At 46.1% G+C, this 16,589-nt stretch overlaps 1 protein-coding gene across 6 annotated transcripts in view; it reads right to left on the bottom strand.

The window, feature by feature from the left end:
* CRIM1 (cysteine rich transmembrane BMP regulator 1) overlaps window positions 1-16,589 on the bottom strand; it is a 175,442-nt gene that overhangs the window by 43,744 nt on the left and 115,109 nt on the right. For 5 of the 6 annotated variants that reach the window (XM_036334873.1, XM_036334874.1, XM_036334871.1 and 2 more), the window contains one exon: window positions 14,801-14,998. The exons of the other annotated variant lie outside the window; for it this stretch is intronic. In XM_036334873.1, coding sequence (XP_036190766.1) covers window positions 14,801-14,998 — 198 coding nt within the window. The remainder of the gene's footprint in view (window positions 1-14,800; window positions 14,999-16,589) is intronic. 6 annotated transcript variants of the gene reach the window in all.

Genomic DNA, 16,589 nt, shown 5'->3' on the forward strand with positions numbered 1-16,589 from the left:
TACAAAGACCAGTGATGAGTTGGGTGATTATCAGTGGAACGAGATTCTGGATAAGACTCTTGGAGACACGGATGCATCCCTGTATGGGAGGCCTGCTGCCGGCAACAACGAAAACTGTCCCCCCTTACACTGGTCTTGCCTGTCCTCACTTAGGAGGACGAGGGGACGCCTGCACAAGGGCAGGATTAGGTGAGGGGAAATTCCACTTGCTTCCAGGATCTCCCTGAAATTCCACCTCCTCTTGAGCTGAGTCAGCTGAGTCCTCCACAGGGAGAGGCTGGCTCTGCAGGGATTCAGTCTGTGGCTACAACTCTCTCTAAGGGGAGCCCTGGAACAGCTTCTCTGTGAAGAATTCTAGAAACGTTTCTGAGCCTAGAAGCAGCAAGAACAAAAATGGGTGTTCGCTATGTCTCCAGTCTCCACCCGTCTGCTGCTTCCTACCCTGCGTCTGGGTGGGGACCGGACTCTCCTCAACCTGTTTCCTGGAATGGTTTTCAAGGACTCCCGGCACCTCCCAGGGCCCAGCAGAGCGCTTTTCACAGCCCCCCGGGTGGGTGATCAGCACCAATTGTCGTCCCTGGTCTTAGGGAACAAATTCTGGGAGGAAGCCTGTCATTACAGGCAACAACATGAACACATAGTGGTTCATCATTTTACATTTATATAAAGGTTTAGGGAAGAATATTTCTTTCATCTCCTAGGAAGCACAACAAACCCCCCAGACCAGTGAAAATGTATCCAGGAAAACATATTTTCCACGATTAAGAGCGTGCCAGGTGCTACGTTTCTAGAACACCACCAATATTTCATACTGATGCTCCAGCATTTCCGCAAAGGAATTTTTTCTCCTCAATGGGGATAGGAAGGCACTGTGATCATGATTAACATGGCCAAGAGTATAAAGTTAAAACAAAAACCATTATTCTTATTCCGAGGCCATAGCACTTGGACCATATACTTGTTTATTTAGGAGGTATAAATGGGTTAAACAAATCTAAGTAAGCTCTCTACTTTCTAGCTTCTTATTTTATTTTACGGAAAATTTTCCAAAAAGGAGAAAGGGAAGTAAGAAGTTGAAACTCAAGTTCAACCTTTTAAGAACGGATTTTAAAGTTTTAATGTCGGTCCTATTGTCATATTGGATAGTCTTAACATGTCTGAGGCAACAACAGAACAAAAACATATATTTTGACCTTCAGTTATTTAAAAACGTGTTAAGTTAAATTTACATAGTCACTGTTCTATTTCAGGTAGGTGTAACTTAAATAAAAATGTTAACAGATGCTTTTAACCCCGCACTCATTTCTATTGCCCCGTTGGACTTCTGGTTTTGAATTAATGCATACAAGGTTCTTCTCATTACCTTGACACCGCCAGCTGGTTATCTCTTGCAAATAATACCAATTATCTCCATTGAGCAATGTGGGAAGCACTCTTTCTGATCAGCAACACTGGGAAGGCTGACAGCCCATTGGTAGCCCTTGAGGATGGGTGGGTGGGTGATTCTGGGAAGTGTCCTTGTGGAAGGTGCTCAGAGCCATCCCTGCTGGTTTGAGTGTGGGGACGGAGAGGAGCTCTGGGTCCAGATTTCTACGGTCTCTGGGAATGCTTTCTCCCTCCACTGGGGGTCTGGGCTCTTGGCTGGTCTGGAGGGCCTGGCTGTGGGTAGCAGCTGCCCATCAGCACCCTGGATTCCTACAAATCCATACCAGTGTCCGCACGCACACACATGCACACTAAGAAAAGTTCTTTCTGGAAGAACCTCACCAGAGGCAAATTTAGATTCTAGAAGTAGTAGTTAAGGCAGATCCACTCTTACATTTCTTTCGAAAGTTAAAAAATGTTAAGTAGAAAAGGATAAATGAAGCTCATTCCTGTCTCTTATTTCTCTTATTACCTCTCCCTTTGGACTTTAATAATGGTTTGCTTACTTCGTGTAGCTCCTCTCTGTGGATTCACAAGCCTGCTTATTTGATTGTGAGAGACTAAGATGAACAATTATGTCCTCTTTTCAGACCTAATTCAGGCACTTTCTTCCTTAAGATTTTTTGGGGTGGGGTGAGGGAGTGGGGGGCTGCACTTGGTTAAGCCAGACGAATATCTGATGAGCGGGACAATTCCGAAGCTTCACCACTTTACGTGACTGAATGTATCAGGCCTCCTACAGCCCACCAGTTACTTGTGGTCTGTCCAAGGGCCATAAAACTGGAGATTAAGTTGGTCAAGACAGAACCAAAGAAGATAGCTTATCTTTTTTAACTGTCTTCATATGTCATTCTGTTACCACAGTTGCTATTCAAATGTGACCGTAACTAGTCAGAAAACCATTGGAATAAATCACGGAAATATCAACTAACTGCAGCCGGGGAAGAGAAATACTGTAAAGAGAAAATTTTCCCAAATGAAGCTGGAGGAAATCTCTATTAATGTAGACAATAAGAAAGGAAAAAAAGTGAAGATATAAAAATTCCCTAATCTGGAAATGGGAATTTCCATGGTGTATGAATGTGTATTTAAGAAAGTCTCATTAAGTCATGGAAAAACATCTCCTACAGTTGGAGTCTCTAAATTCTTTCAGGCACTACACATTTAGTTATCCTTTTTCCCTTTGTATATATTTCTCATAACAACACCTACACCCTTGTAATTTCTGAAGTACTTATCTCTGAGCAGTTTCTTTATTTTAAAATGAATGGTGTGAAAATGTTCCCAAGATCTGTATTATTTTATGGTCAGATAGAGGAGAAATCACGTATTTACTTTAGACCTATTTATTAACTTTGTGTGCTTTCTCCAAGGACTCTTGGCAGTTGGAGATATTTTTCTTCCTTTACCAATCTCATACTTAATAGGAAGAGACAGTAGTATGATTCCGAGATTATTATTAAACGGCCACGAAAGGCAAATAAAAAACAAACTTCTTCTATCGAGTGGGATATCATTTTCCAGGAATTCAGCTTGAGAAGAAGCTCAGAAAATAACTGAGTTCTGAGAATAATCTGTACCTTTTCAATTTGTCTTATATTTTACTCCTATATATTTCCTGTTCATTTTCATAGAGAATAGGTCCTGGTGGCCTTTAACTGGAAAAACACATGCCGTATTTGTAAGCCTATGTATGTGTATTTTAAGAACTATACTCAGCGTGGGGGTGTCAGATGGTCAGAATTTGATTCCAGGAACCCAAAGCTCTGAGAAATGGCTGAGGCCATGGAGGAAGGGTCCTCCCATTAGGGACCACAGTTTATTCACTGTTTATGACGTCAGCACAGAACTTGGCCCCCCAGTAATATTTAAGGAACAAAGATGGGGAAAAAAGACACCTGTGCATTTTAAAGTTAGGGCACTTTTTTTTTTTTTAAATGAAGAAGGGTCCCCATTCAATACTGTCCCTGACAGGCTGAGTCTCTAATTTCCCAACTTGGAGGCCTGGACAGTACGTTCCTTAGGACCCTCCTCACTGCAGCAGTCCCTTGCACACGCAGGTTCTCAGTAAATGAGACCCACCGACGCAGCACGCGAGACCAGCAGGCTGTGGTGAAGCACGGAAACTGAGTGAGAACCCCAGGTCCAAGCAGGCCAAACTGACACCCAGATGCCTGACATGGGTGAAGTGATGACCTGTATCTCTGACTGTAGAAGGCACGAAGTACACAAAGCATCGCAGGTCTCCCTTCAACACGCTTACCCAAGTCTGACCCTCTGAAAGCTTAATTACCTGGAGAATTCACTTCTGTGACTACCTCATTCCTTTATGGTGCCAAGTAGGAACAAGTTCATTACAAGGGTCCTGAAAACAGCGGGGCACGCACTCAATTCAGCAGCTCATCTTGCACGAGATGCAGGATGAGCACGTTTGCCGACTGCTCGGCAAATGTCCTTCACAATGAGGCAGAGACTGGCATGAGGGAGAAGAGACCAAGGGAGAGCTGGGACCAGAATGCACAGTGCTGGTGACGGTGGCTCAGTGCCTGGCACACTGGGGGGCTGAGCAGCCCATTCATTTACTCCGTGGGGATGTGAGTGCCACTGGTCAGGGCCCAGGGCGCAGATGTGAATGGGGCTGGGCAGGAGGCAAGCGTGAGGCAGAGCTGGCTGGGTGGGGCGCACCCTACGTGGGGCAAGCAGGACCAGACAAGGGGAAGCAGGCTTTCTCAGAGGTCAAACCGCGAGGTCAACATTCCAGCCAGAGGTCAGGAAAAGAGCCTGGATCAAAGACGAGGCCACAAAAGTTCCGACTCACAGGACCTGGGTCTCAGCAATGAGAACGGAGCCAGGAGCAAGAATGGGTTTCGCATCCGAGCCATGATGATCAGGTGCTCTCATATTCACGGCCTTATTCCGCCCCCCCCCCCCCCCATTCCCCACCCTCTCACGATGGTGGTCTACAGAGAAGCAATGCCAAGGACATGGACTGGGGGTGGGAAGTCAGAGTGCCTGTTCTCTGCTTATCTTACATTTGATGCTCAACCTCTCTGGGCATCTATAAAATGGGAAAACCCATTTTCCCTACCTCAACGATGATCACAAAGAGGGGACCAGTCTGTAAACCCTAAGGGCAACAGGAATACTACTGGCTGCTACAGTTATTGTTCTAATGACGATCCTGCTTGCTCAGAGCTAGAACTGGTCTCAGACGATGGCTGAGTTAAATGACTTACGTGCCCGTTTGCAGGCCTCAAGCGTTCAGCTGATAAAGGCTATGACAACTGGATTGGCATTCTGGACCCTGTCCTTTGTAACTGAAGCATCATTTTCTATCTCTACTGATAACATGAAAAGCTTCTGGGATGTGGGTGGGTCCACATGGTCTGGTGAGCTGGGAGCGCGTTAGTGGCTGGCCACTGGCGCCGTTCACATCTGCTGAGTAGCGGTCTGAGGCCATTGTCTCACTTTGTGACTGTGTCCATGGCGTCTCGAAGAGAACAGAAACCTCTTCATAATCAGCTTATCCGATGTGAGCAGGAACAATGGTTCTGTGTGCCTGGCTGGCCCCGTTCTTCCTCTCTCATGACAGGGGCCTGGCTGGCTGGGTCTTTGGGGCCGAGGGCAAACTCATCACAGTGTCGCTTACACTATGTTGGTGGCTTTTAGTAGTTGTGCCATCTCAACTTGAAAGAGGAGCCGGAAGACCCATCTCTAAAAGCTGCCTTTGATCAGCAAATCGTAGTCTCAGCACCTCAGGGACCTACACCTTGTGTCAACAAGAAGAGACGGCTCACCCAGGGCTTTAACAACAATATTTGGGAGTGTTGCACTCCGAGAATAATGTCACAGGACCGCGGAGCGCCCCTACTGAACTCATCTGGCCTCACATCTCCTCGGAGCCTTTTAAACACTTGGTTCCCAGAAAGCATGACAGAGTCACGGGCTTGAAAAGAGCTGCGCTTGCTGATCCTTCAGAGAATCCACGGCCCGAGGCCATCCCAAACTGACAGCTTATTGTCTTTGAACATTGTTTTTTGTAGTGTCACTATTAAAATAGAGACTCCCAGAACTGTTTGAAAAAGTGAGCTGATACGCAGGGCCATGGCTTTCCAGTTAAGGTGAGACAAGAACACCATCGCTTATCTTCCAACTGATGCCCAACTTCAAGGGTGGCATGACCTCGGGGCGAGGCACAGGCATAAGCAATGGGTAGGCCCTGAATACATACACAGGCATCACATATACCCTGCCTGATTACAAAGCAGATCCAAGGCAGCCTCGGGCTGTAGACGTGTGTATTCATTTTTAAAGGGAGGAAATGAAGACCAAGGTAAATGTTAAGTAGGGAAGAGTATGCTGCAGCCAGGGAGGTGGTCCGCATACAGGGCGCAGGCTGGGAGGGCCTGCCTGGTTGGTCAGATGGCTTCACAGACTCGACTGTCAGTCTGCTCCAGCAGTCAACGTGAAAATCACACCCGAGCATTCCATGACCCCGAAGGTCCCCAAGGGCCAGCACTCGTTGGCCTGAGAATTTTCTTGGGGATTCTTCGTCCTGATTCATGATGGTGGCGCAAGATCAGAGCTGGAGCCTTGACCTGAATCTTCTTTTTAATGGGTGACTACCATTAAATTCTGTGGTCTCCAATGGCCGGGACACGGGAATTGGGCTCTGTTTCAAACATCTGTGACTCATCAAGCTACTCTCTCAGATGGGAGAGTAAAATTCACCTGACGCATAACTAGGTAAATCTCATAGACATAAATAGTCAGTAAAAATTAGGTCTAACAGCTCATTCAAGTCAAGCTCGAAACTGTGTAAAACGGAATGCGCTGCCATCCCTTTGTGGTTCCGACAAATTTTAGAGAAGCGCTAAGTGTTCACTGACACTCATCCCGTACCCAATTTAGGACAAACGATGGTATGACCCCGGGAAAAAGATGGCCCGGCTGAGTCTCCTGGTAACGAATTTCCCAGTCTGCACGCAGTGAGCATTTGGAAATCTCAAACGGGAAGGCCGACATGTGGGTCTGATCGGCTCCCTGCCACCTCGCAGCCACCTGTGAGGGGGGCCCACAAATGGGCAAGGGCCACTCTTTACTAAACACGTTCATTCCTCTCGTCTGTGCTCTTATATTACAATAATGTGGTGCAGACATTTTATACACCCGTCTGACATTTTATCTTCCACAATCAGATAGACACAGTGCAAAAAAAATACTTCTAAGAGGGCCTTTAAAAACAAGTTCGCTATCTCTAATGCTAACCCTCATGTATCAAACAATGGGAAATCATGTTGTTCTTGTAAGATATACTTAAGGCTATATGAGGAACAGTTTAAAATGGTATACTCCGAAATGGAGTTAGATAACTGAATATTAGAAATCAATTATACAGGAATCACCACCTCTTTTTTATTTCTAAAAAGAGTTATGTCCATAGGGAAATTATTTTAGTCTTCTTTGAGAATACAATTGAAAGGAGCACCTGCAATTTCACAAAAATGTTGTAATATAATATGTGGCCATTTAAATACATTCCTCTAGCCCCTAGAAGTCATCCACACACTATGTAGGCAGTGAATTGATTTTTTTAAGAAATAAACACATCACAAGTTATACTTACAAAGACGTGTTACTGCTAAAAGCACTCACTTACTAGTAAGAGTTGCTCTCAGAGCACATTACCATGCCACAGAAGACCAAATGCCTTTATTTTACTATTACCTTTTGCTTCCTCTGAACATTTTCACCCAGCCAGATCACTCACCTTTGTCATCAGACCGAGCTGAGAATGACTACTTCCTACAGCAGTGATGGCGAACCTTTTGAGCTCAGCGTGTCAGCATTTTGAAAAACCCTAACTTAACTCTGGTGCCGGGTCACATATAGAAACTTTTTGATATTTGCAACCATAGTAAAACAAAGACTTATATTTTTGATATTTATTTTATATATTTAAATGCCACTTAACAAAGAAAAATCAACCAAAAAAATGAGTTCGCGTGTCACCTCTGACACACGTGTCGTAGGTTCGCCATCACTGGCCTAGAGTCTGACAAACCTTTACAGTCTGGAGTTTACAAAGCTAAAACTATTCAAAAGGATGTACTGCAAGCTCTCACATCAGCTAACACAGAGGTACCCAAACCATTCTAAATGACTGCCTTTCTGCAATAACTAGTTTTCCCATATAACTACTGGAATGGAAGGCCACTTCACTTGAATATGCAAACTATGATATGTTTAGAAATTGTATCATGTTTCAAAATCATTTCCTTACTGTGTAGTGGGACCTTGTATCGTAGAAACAAACAAGGTTTATATGAAAAGTGCTGTCACAGGTGCTTTAAATACAGGTGTGTTGAGACCAATCCATTCCTTAGCACAGAGGCAAACAGTCAAAGGAGATAAGAGAATTTTAACATAAGATGGTCTCAGATAGCCATGCTTAGGTAAAGCAGAACATCTCCTGAAAACTAGAAAATGTGATTACTAGTTAACATGATAAATTCTACGAGGCTGACAAAAACTACCAGGAAACCAATTCTGCTACTTCTGGCCCATGGCTGTACCAGAAAGGATCTTTCTTTCTGAAGTCGGCAGGCCTTTTCCGAAGGGCATGTCTCTTAATGACCTTCATTAACTTCTGTGTGGTTGCCTAAGAGTTGTCTCTTATCCAGAAAAGTTTAACACAGGCTCAGTGGAGACCGTGTTTATTTAAGTTTGTTGGAAAAACATTCCTATCATTTCAAGAATGACTAAATATTTTTCATTCACATAGTTAGCATTCCAGACTGTTTTCCTGCCTCTGTTGATTAGATGAAAATTAGCAGGCCCGGGTCTGAGCTATTAGCTTCAATTATTATCTTAGTAGGAGAATTATGAGACTCCCAGCAAAAACGCCCTTTTAGGTGTGGGAAACGCAGAGCAGGGGCAATAAAGAGGAACCTGCGCCCTCACAGGCAACTTCCACAGGAAACACGGGGCGGCTGTGGCGGCCGCACATCAGAGCAGAGGGCTGGCAAGCCGTGTGTTGCAGAATCAGCTCTGAACAATGACGTGCTGACGTTATTTGAAATACCTACAGGCATTTTAAATTACCAGGTAAAATCCAAGCGCTATGAAACTCATCCACGACCAATTTCTGATGCTTAGGTTCAAGCCCTGGGCTGACACATGCTCATCGGCTTTGCATTTGTTACTTTCCATATGACCTTATTTGGACAAGCAAAAAAAACAACAAAAATAAACCAGACTGTGCTACTATATTTTTTTAACTGCCATTTATGGAGCTAGTTTCCAGGATACGTAGAGTTAAAGGGTGAACCAACATGCCTAAGAGAGTTTGAGATATGACGGGTATTTTATTACTTTTGGCCCACTCAGGACAGCACAGTCTCTGGGACTGAAGCAATACCACCCATAAACTGAGTTTTGGTCCCTGGTATGTATCAGAATGTTACTATCATGTGACCCTGTGGCATCTCTGACTTCGCTGCCGCTGGGGTCAGCCCAACTATGCTGGACTCCTCGCCACAGAAGCAGTAGCTTAATCATTTGAGATACTGCTCAGTGAGGAAGTCTTCTGGGCTGAAAACATGTTTTCTTCTTTGAAGGAATTCCCACCCAGATATGTGCCTGGTACAGACTTTTCTGGCAGCCCAGTAGAAATCGCATTTGGAGGGCGGCTTGATTCAAACTCTATCATCAACATTTACAGGAAAGGATATAGGGCTCCTATAAAATGAGGATGGAGGAGGAGGAGGAGGAGGAGGGAATATTTGACAGCTCACAGACTTCCAGCCTGTTAGAGCTCAGAACACAGCATGTAGTCTATTGGGAGAGTTGACACTGAAGTGGCTACTAAATCTACAGGGTTGTCAAGAGAGGCCTAACACCCTCTCTTCAACACCTTCCTGAGAAGGACCAGGACTCCCCAGGTAAGGGATCCAACAAGGGAGGGGGCAGGAAGAAAGAGAGCTGACTGTCTGGCTCAATCCCATTTCATCCTAAATCCAGAGAATTAGAAATAATCCATGCACAGGAAACGTCTTAGTCCTCTACTTCAAGAGTTAATTCAGCTCGGTTTCAGATAACAGCTCTGCAAAAACACTCACTTTAAGTTTTCATTATAGAAAAATTAAAAAATAATACTGAAGTATATAGAATAAAATGATGGACATTCGTATACCCATCACCCAGCTTTGACAATCTATGAATAATTCTTTGATTTCCTGTTGGCAATGGGAATGGATTTTGTTTGTTTCAGAGAAACAGAAATAGTAGAAAGGCAACTACCCATTCACCAACCACGAGTACAGAGTTGATTTACTGGCAACCAAATCGTAACATTAAATGTTACCCTGTAAAATATCACCTATGTTGTTCTAAGTTCTTGACAAGTGATGCTCTTGGTATTGGCTCTGAAATCCCCAAGGTCATAAACACCATCACCTGCTCCCAGCAGGAGCCTGCACATACTAGGCCTGAAGACCACGCAGACCAGTGGCCCCCTGGGTGGATCCAGTCACAGCTTCAGGTGAGAGCAGACCAAGCCTGACATCAAGACTTCAAAGTGATGATGGAATTCTTCTCTTCCGCATCAGGTGGCGCAGCCAAGCTGGCCTCACCCGTCCCCATCGCCTGCATTTTTCTTGCTGAGTCATCATGGGCATGTCACATACAACTTGCGACCAAAAATTCCCTTCCCAAGACCTTATCTTTATAAAACAAATTTTTTAACAGAAAATGGTACTCTGTTCCTAGGGTCCCTCTGACATTATGAATCAGCTTAGGCAGCATTTATGCCTGATCTTATTGGGGGGAAAATTAGTAATTAGCTAACTGTGATATTAAAATAAAAATCCCCATGCACCAAAAGGTCGAGGGTTCGATTCCCAGTCAGGGCACATGCCTGGATTGCATGCTCGATCCCCAGTAGGGGGTGTGCAGGAGGCAGCCCATCGATGTTTCCCTCTCCCTTCCTTTCTAAAAAACTCAACAAAAACATTATTTTTAAAAATCTTAAAAAAAAAAATCCTGCCTGTAAAAGTAGCTGAAATAACAATAGTAGCTGTGGCACCTACACACTCACAAGGCATGTCTTATTGAAAAGCAGTATATTAAACATGACAGTGAGCATTAGCCTTGGAGGGCCTGGGGGAGCCCACTTACACTCTGTGACTCCGCACTTCAGGGGCCGAACGGGGAGGGAATAAACCACACTTCACAAACCATCTTGGGAGGCCCCCAGCAGCCCCTGGAAGCGGATGAAAGCTCAGGGCTCTCAGGAGGGGGAGCCGTCAGTCTGACGCTAATTGGTCCAACTGGCCTCTGGACAGGGGGGCCCACGGTGTGCCACACACTTCATGTAACACTGTGTTCTGGTCTCAAAGCGTGTCTTCAAATATAAATATCCGATCATTATTCTTCAAGGTCCAAAAGGCCATCAGCATTTGAGGCTCCGAGTACAAAGCCCCACATCAGGGCCTGCTGCCTGGCTCGGAGAGGAATCCGGTGGTGACTGCCTCTCCGGTCCTCCCCAGCTCACTCACACATCATTTCTTGGCAATTTTGAGCACCTATTGACATGTCAGGTGCTGTTTTAGGGATTCAAAATAATACGGTAAATTCCTAGCTCACTCTTCCACTCTACTGGCTTAAAGCGGGATGCCATGCCCCGTTGGTCTCACAGGCAGTGGGCCTGCAGGGTCCAGAGCCTGGGCTCTGAGGACACACTGTCTGCCACTCTCCAGCTACATGACCTTGGGGAAGTTCCATGACTTTGCACTTTGGAACCTGAGATGTGAATTTGGGATACAGTATCTGCGAAAGAGGTAAGTTGTAAGGACCCAATGATACTCTTCCAGCACCTAGGCCTGGCTCGCAGTTAGTGTGCAAGAAACGTTAGCTACTGTCCTTAAGGGCTGCAAATAAGACGATGCCAACGGTGCTGGATGCTGAGGGAGACCTGACGGAGCTGCCTTCCCTTTTTTGTTTTTAGTTGTGGGGTAGATTAAGGACGTAGCTTCCATACGTACACGTCAGTGGCAAACCTCGCCTGCTATTCACGCATGCCCACCCTAGCTCTTTCCAAGAGCCAGCAAATGAAAATAATGTGACTGACAAACAAGAGGAGGAGCAGAGAAAAGGCGGCAGAGCAAGTCAAGGACGCAATCAGTGATAGACTTACAGACAGGGGTGGCTTATCTGGATACCTGAATTGGGTGTTGACAATAACATGGTCAGACTTAATCAGGAGAGGACTTAAGTGCCAATTTAAAAATCACTTAGGTACTTGTGAATGAGTTAGCTGTCAGGTACAGTCTAGCCTTTTAGGGCCCCCAGGCTCACGTCCCCAGGGCTCTACCCAGCACATTATGCTGTCACTTGGAAGGTATGTATCTTTAACAACAACAGCCACAACAAGGTCCTCCCTCCCAGTGGGTCCTAACACACCATATTTGGGAATGCAGCAATTTATTCAGGAAAAAACTCTAAAACCACAGTCCTGGTGTGGGGTCCTTTCATATCACTTCAGGCTCTGACTACGCACCTTGGGATTGTAGCTAACAGGGTGAGGGCCAAAATTCGTTATGCAATTGTGCTCAGAGGAATTTATTGTGTGGATAAGCTGCATGAACACCAGTGTTTCTGTTTTTCTCTAAATAATGCTGGCTGACTGTTCATTACCCATTAACCTTGCTTTTATTTCATCTCATCTGTTTGCCATTCTGAAATCACTTGAAATCCTATTTATGCTGCTGAGAAAAATATCTTCAACTGGTTCTACAGACTTTTTTTAGGTCCCACAAACAAAGTAATAGAATTCATTCACCTGGCATTATTTTGTAAGTTCCTCCTTATTATTAATAATAAATTACCGCGCAGTTAGTGTCATGATCTTAAGCTGTGCACTGTTTTTCCACCCCACACCAGAAGAATTTGTCTTCCTACTACATCTTAAAATGAGAGGTTACTGGAGAGCAAACATCATCTTACATAAGACTCATTACTTAACTCAGTCAAAAACAAAAAACAAGAAACGCAAGATAAATTAGTTCCCTGAGAACTAGACGGAGGAATCTCTTAAAAGGTTTCATGCAGAGCACGAAGGGGGCAGAAAAGAGCAGGAACCAAAAGAACCTCATGCCCTGAGGCCTGAGAAGCAGATCCAGGATGTGTCCCGAAGGCCTGCTTCCCCAGGGGGCAGGAGAGGACAGGTGGGAGATCACATCGCAAACACCTGGGGGACCTACAGATGATTTCCTTCCTGTGGCCACACTCCTCTCTCTCTCCCAACACAGGGGCCCAAACCAGAGATGACGAGAGATTAGCGAGAGGACTCGAAACTGGGGCCGGAGTAAGCTGAGCTGACATTTGGGAGCAGGGCCAGCCGACAACCATGTAGCTGAATCCGACAGACTTCAGTGTCACATAATGGCAAGCGGCCTTGGAGGAAATGACCTAAACCTCCCTGAACGCTCATTTCTTCCTAACAGGGACTCACGAGCAGGCCTTCGGCACCGTGCTGCTGGGAGGATTCCCTGGAACCAGGTACACAAACAAAGCATTCGCCCCACACAATCTGAACGTGGGCAGCCTTTGTCTCCCGGTTTAAATTCAAACAGCCTGAACGTTTTCTGAGAAGCTAACTAGGAGTTGTCCGTACTCATCTTTGTGTCCGTGGTGTACGTGGATTATGGGAGGTTCCTCCTAAGTTTTATGGAGTTAACGGCTAACCAAATCTGTCATTCTTTTATCAGTGGACGAGTAGATTACAATTCCATGCATATGTTGCAAACACCGAACTCGAGTGATCAAACTAGCATTCCCTCGCTATGCAAGCTACAGGCGTGATAACCAATCAGTTAGTTTCACATATATTTATTTCTACTCTCCTCTACTCACCACGATAAATACGCTAACGATGACGACAAGCACAAAAGAGTTGCCTGCCCTCCATCCACTTTCAGAAAGGCCCTGTCTATTGTTTTAATAAGTTTTCTCAGCTTTGCTTTCCATGTATGATTCAAGATTTGTGAAGTTAAAGAGTTAGCTGCTTAGCGGATGCCATGTTTCTGCCTTTGATTGTTCTTACGTTATCACGCACACGTATACACTTAAATGTTTCATGTTGACAACAGATTGTCCCTAAGAACAGATAGTCCCACTGTTATCTGTTGTGACAAGGCAGGCTTGTAAAGCCAAGTGTCCACCAGACACACATATTTCTGTCCTCTCCTTTTCCAGGACAGACACGCTGCCTTCAGGGGCTGGGAGGAGCGTACACGTGAGGGAGTGGGTGACTGCCACTCAGCCGGTCCGCTGGAAGCAACAGAGCCCGGAAGTATGGCAGCTGTGCTCCGAGTAGAGGAACGGGGAGGGAACTGGTGATGTCGATAGAACTGGAGTCCTCCAATTTCCATTTTTATACGATTTTTAAGCTCTTCAATAATGCTAACCCCTCAGAGGTTAATGAAGCAAGTCAGGCAGACTCTGACGTCTGCGTTTATGACAATTTAGGTGGAAGCAAAAGACTTCTTGACAGAGGACTTAGTCTACTGAATGAATTTCTGAAAAGAGCTGTCATTTCCTTAATAGCTACTTTTAAAAATGCTAGAAGGATCCATCTTCAACACAGATTAATTTTTGACCCACTTTAGTTCACTTTACCATGCAAATGTGCTTCTTAACGACAAATACTCTCTACTGGGCCTGTCAGTGTAAAAATTCCATCCCTTTTCTGTAGTAACCGAGGTGGACAGAGTGTGTGAAGAACCTTCCCAGGACATGGGAAATGGAGGGAGATTGGGGTTCGGAATACCTCAGGCTCCTCTCCTTCCAACAGGATGACAGGGAGTGAACGTAAGAACCAAGACATCAGTAAAAGCCTGAGGGGAATGGCAAAGCCACGTCTAGTGAAATTTGAAATAGAAAGGATGCTCAGGGGCAGGGCAGCAGGGAGGGAAACCCTCCCCATGGCTCCAGGTGCCTTTTCTAGCCCCAGGACTCCCGGGCTCCGGGAGGCATGACAAGTCGAACATGCAATGCTGGACTCATGGGCTGGTTTCCCATTTTATTTCACTGCACTGACCTTTGGATGTTAATTAGACTTCAAGGGAACTGCATGAAAATATATACATGCTTGTAAATTATTCAGCTTAGCCTATCTGCAGCGGTAAAATAAAGACCCCATGATTCTCACTGTAAATGTGCAATATTCTCCAAAATGATAAATTTATCTGCTGCCGGTAACAGCAGGAGGCAGACGTTATGCCCCAGGAAATAAAAAACAAACAAGAACACACTGGCAGAAGCTCATCCAACACAAGACATACGCCAGGGACTCATTAGAACCGGCAGGATTTACCTTCGCAAACGGGGCAGCACTCCCCAGGCACCTTGACGGGGTTCATGCAGCTCTGCCCGCAGACCGTGGCCACGCAGTGGGGCTCCCCATTGATGCACTGGCAGAACGTACAGTCGTCTTCCCGCCACCGGTCTCCGTGGGCAAGGATCTGGCCGTTGGCATAGCAGCCGGCGGGATTATTAAAGGGATACACCGGATCTAAATGAAAACAAGAGTTCCCAGTAAAATCGAGGGCATTCTGCATCGTTTCTCTGTCTGTACCTACAGACGGTTTCCGGGGTTCTACTTATCAGCAGTTCTTTTCCAGCTGTGGCCCACAGAAGCTCAGGGCTGCAGGAGGTGTCTCTTGGGGACAAGCAAAAGCTGCTGTCACACTCAATTCCTGTCCATCCATCCTGCTGCTGCACCCAGGACAGGGGACATATGGCCTAAAAACCAATGCTTGGTGCCCAGCCCAGGCATGGCTCAGTGGTTGAGCATCGAGCTATGAACCAGGAGGTCACAGTTTGACACCCAGTCAGAGCACATGCCCGGGTTGCGGGCTCGATCCCCAGTGTGGGGCATGCAGGAGGCAGCCGATCAATGATTCTCCCTCATCATTGATGTTTCTATCTCTCTCTCCTTCTCCCTTCCTCTCTGAAACCATAAAAATTTATATTAAAACAAATAAACAAAATACCCAACAAAATGAAAACTCACCCCTCCCCAAAAGCAAAGTTGCACAACACTAGGCACAGAGCTGGGGGCTGGTAATCAGAAAGCTCAGATCCACTGCAGGCTCTGACCACGTCTTCCGAGCTGTCCATTTACACATCTATCGCACCTCAGTTTCACTGCCTGTGAAGCGGTGATGCCCGTCTAACTCAGGGCGCCACTGCTACTTCCAGGAGGAACGGAGCTCCGTCTCATGGTGGCTGGAGGTCAGCATGGACAACGGCGAGGAGAGGGCGGGCTCTCACTGTGGCCTTGCTCAGAACCAGGCTGGCTGAAGGTCAGCGGGGCCACTGCTTGCGCCTGGCAGGAAATTATAAACCTCGCCATAGGTCTCCCGTGAGCTGGCAGCCAAGCAGCGGTCCAGGTTGAAGGACAAAAATAGCTGAGGCCACTGAAACCATGTTTTCTGAGGTTACTGACCAGGATAGACATGCTGCATACAAAACCTCCACATATCATTACCATGAGAGCAACCAGACACATCACTGCATTTTCTTTTTCAGAATCACAGACAAGCTGGTCTCAACAAGCAAGTGCTGCCGCGCGGGGAGGGAGGTCCCCACAGTTGTGAGCATGGTTCTCTGTAGTCTAAAGGAGCGCCCCTACTACCTCCTGGGGGTGCTAGGGAACTCAGTCATGGGGAAGGGTCAAAGTTTGATGTGATTTTTAAAAATCCCAACGGCACCTAAAAAGTGAACCCCCTTTCTCCCATGCTGGCTCAGACAGTGTCTAGTAGGGGAAAGGACTTCGCTGCTATGAACCGTTGTTCGGTGTGAGGGATGCAGTTTGCATACTTTACACGTTTCAGATCTTCAATATGGTGTGCTAAATATCACTCAAACATCGAAAAGGGTTCTAGGAAAACAGAGGAAAGCGCGTCACATGGCATGGCATCCTGTCTTCCCATTTCCTGTGTCAGACGAGACTGACATGTCCCACTGCAGACTGAAGGCTGCGGTCCATCGGGGCCAGCAGGCCCGCTGACCTTCCTACCCAGGGACGGAGGAGTGCGTACAGACCAGAGACACAGTCGGGCAGGGCGTGGTGTTTCCGACTTCACTGCCGACTCTGACCA

The sequence above is a fragment of the Myotis myotis genome, unplaced genomic scaffold (genome assembly GCF_014108235.1).
Source record: "Myotis myotis isolate mMyoMyo1 unplaced genomic scaffold, mMyoMyo1.p scaffold_m19_p_14, whole genome shotgun sequence".
Lineage (NCBI taxonomy): Eukaryota > Metazoa > Chordata > Mammalia > Chiroptera > Vespertilionidae > Myotis > Myotis myotis.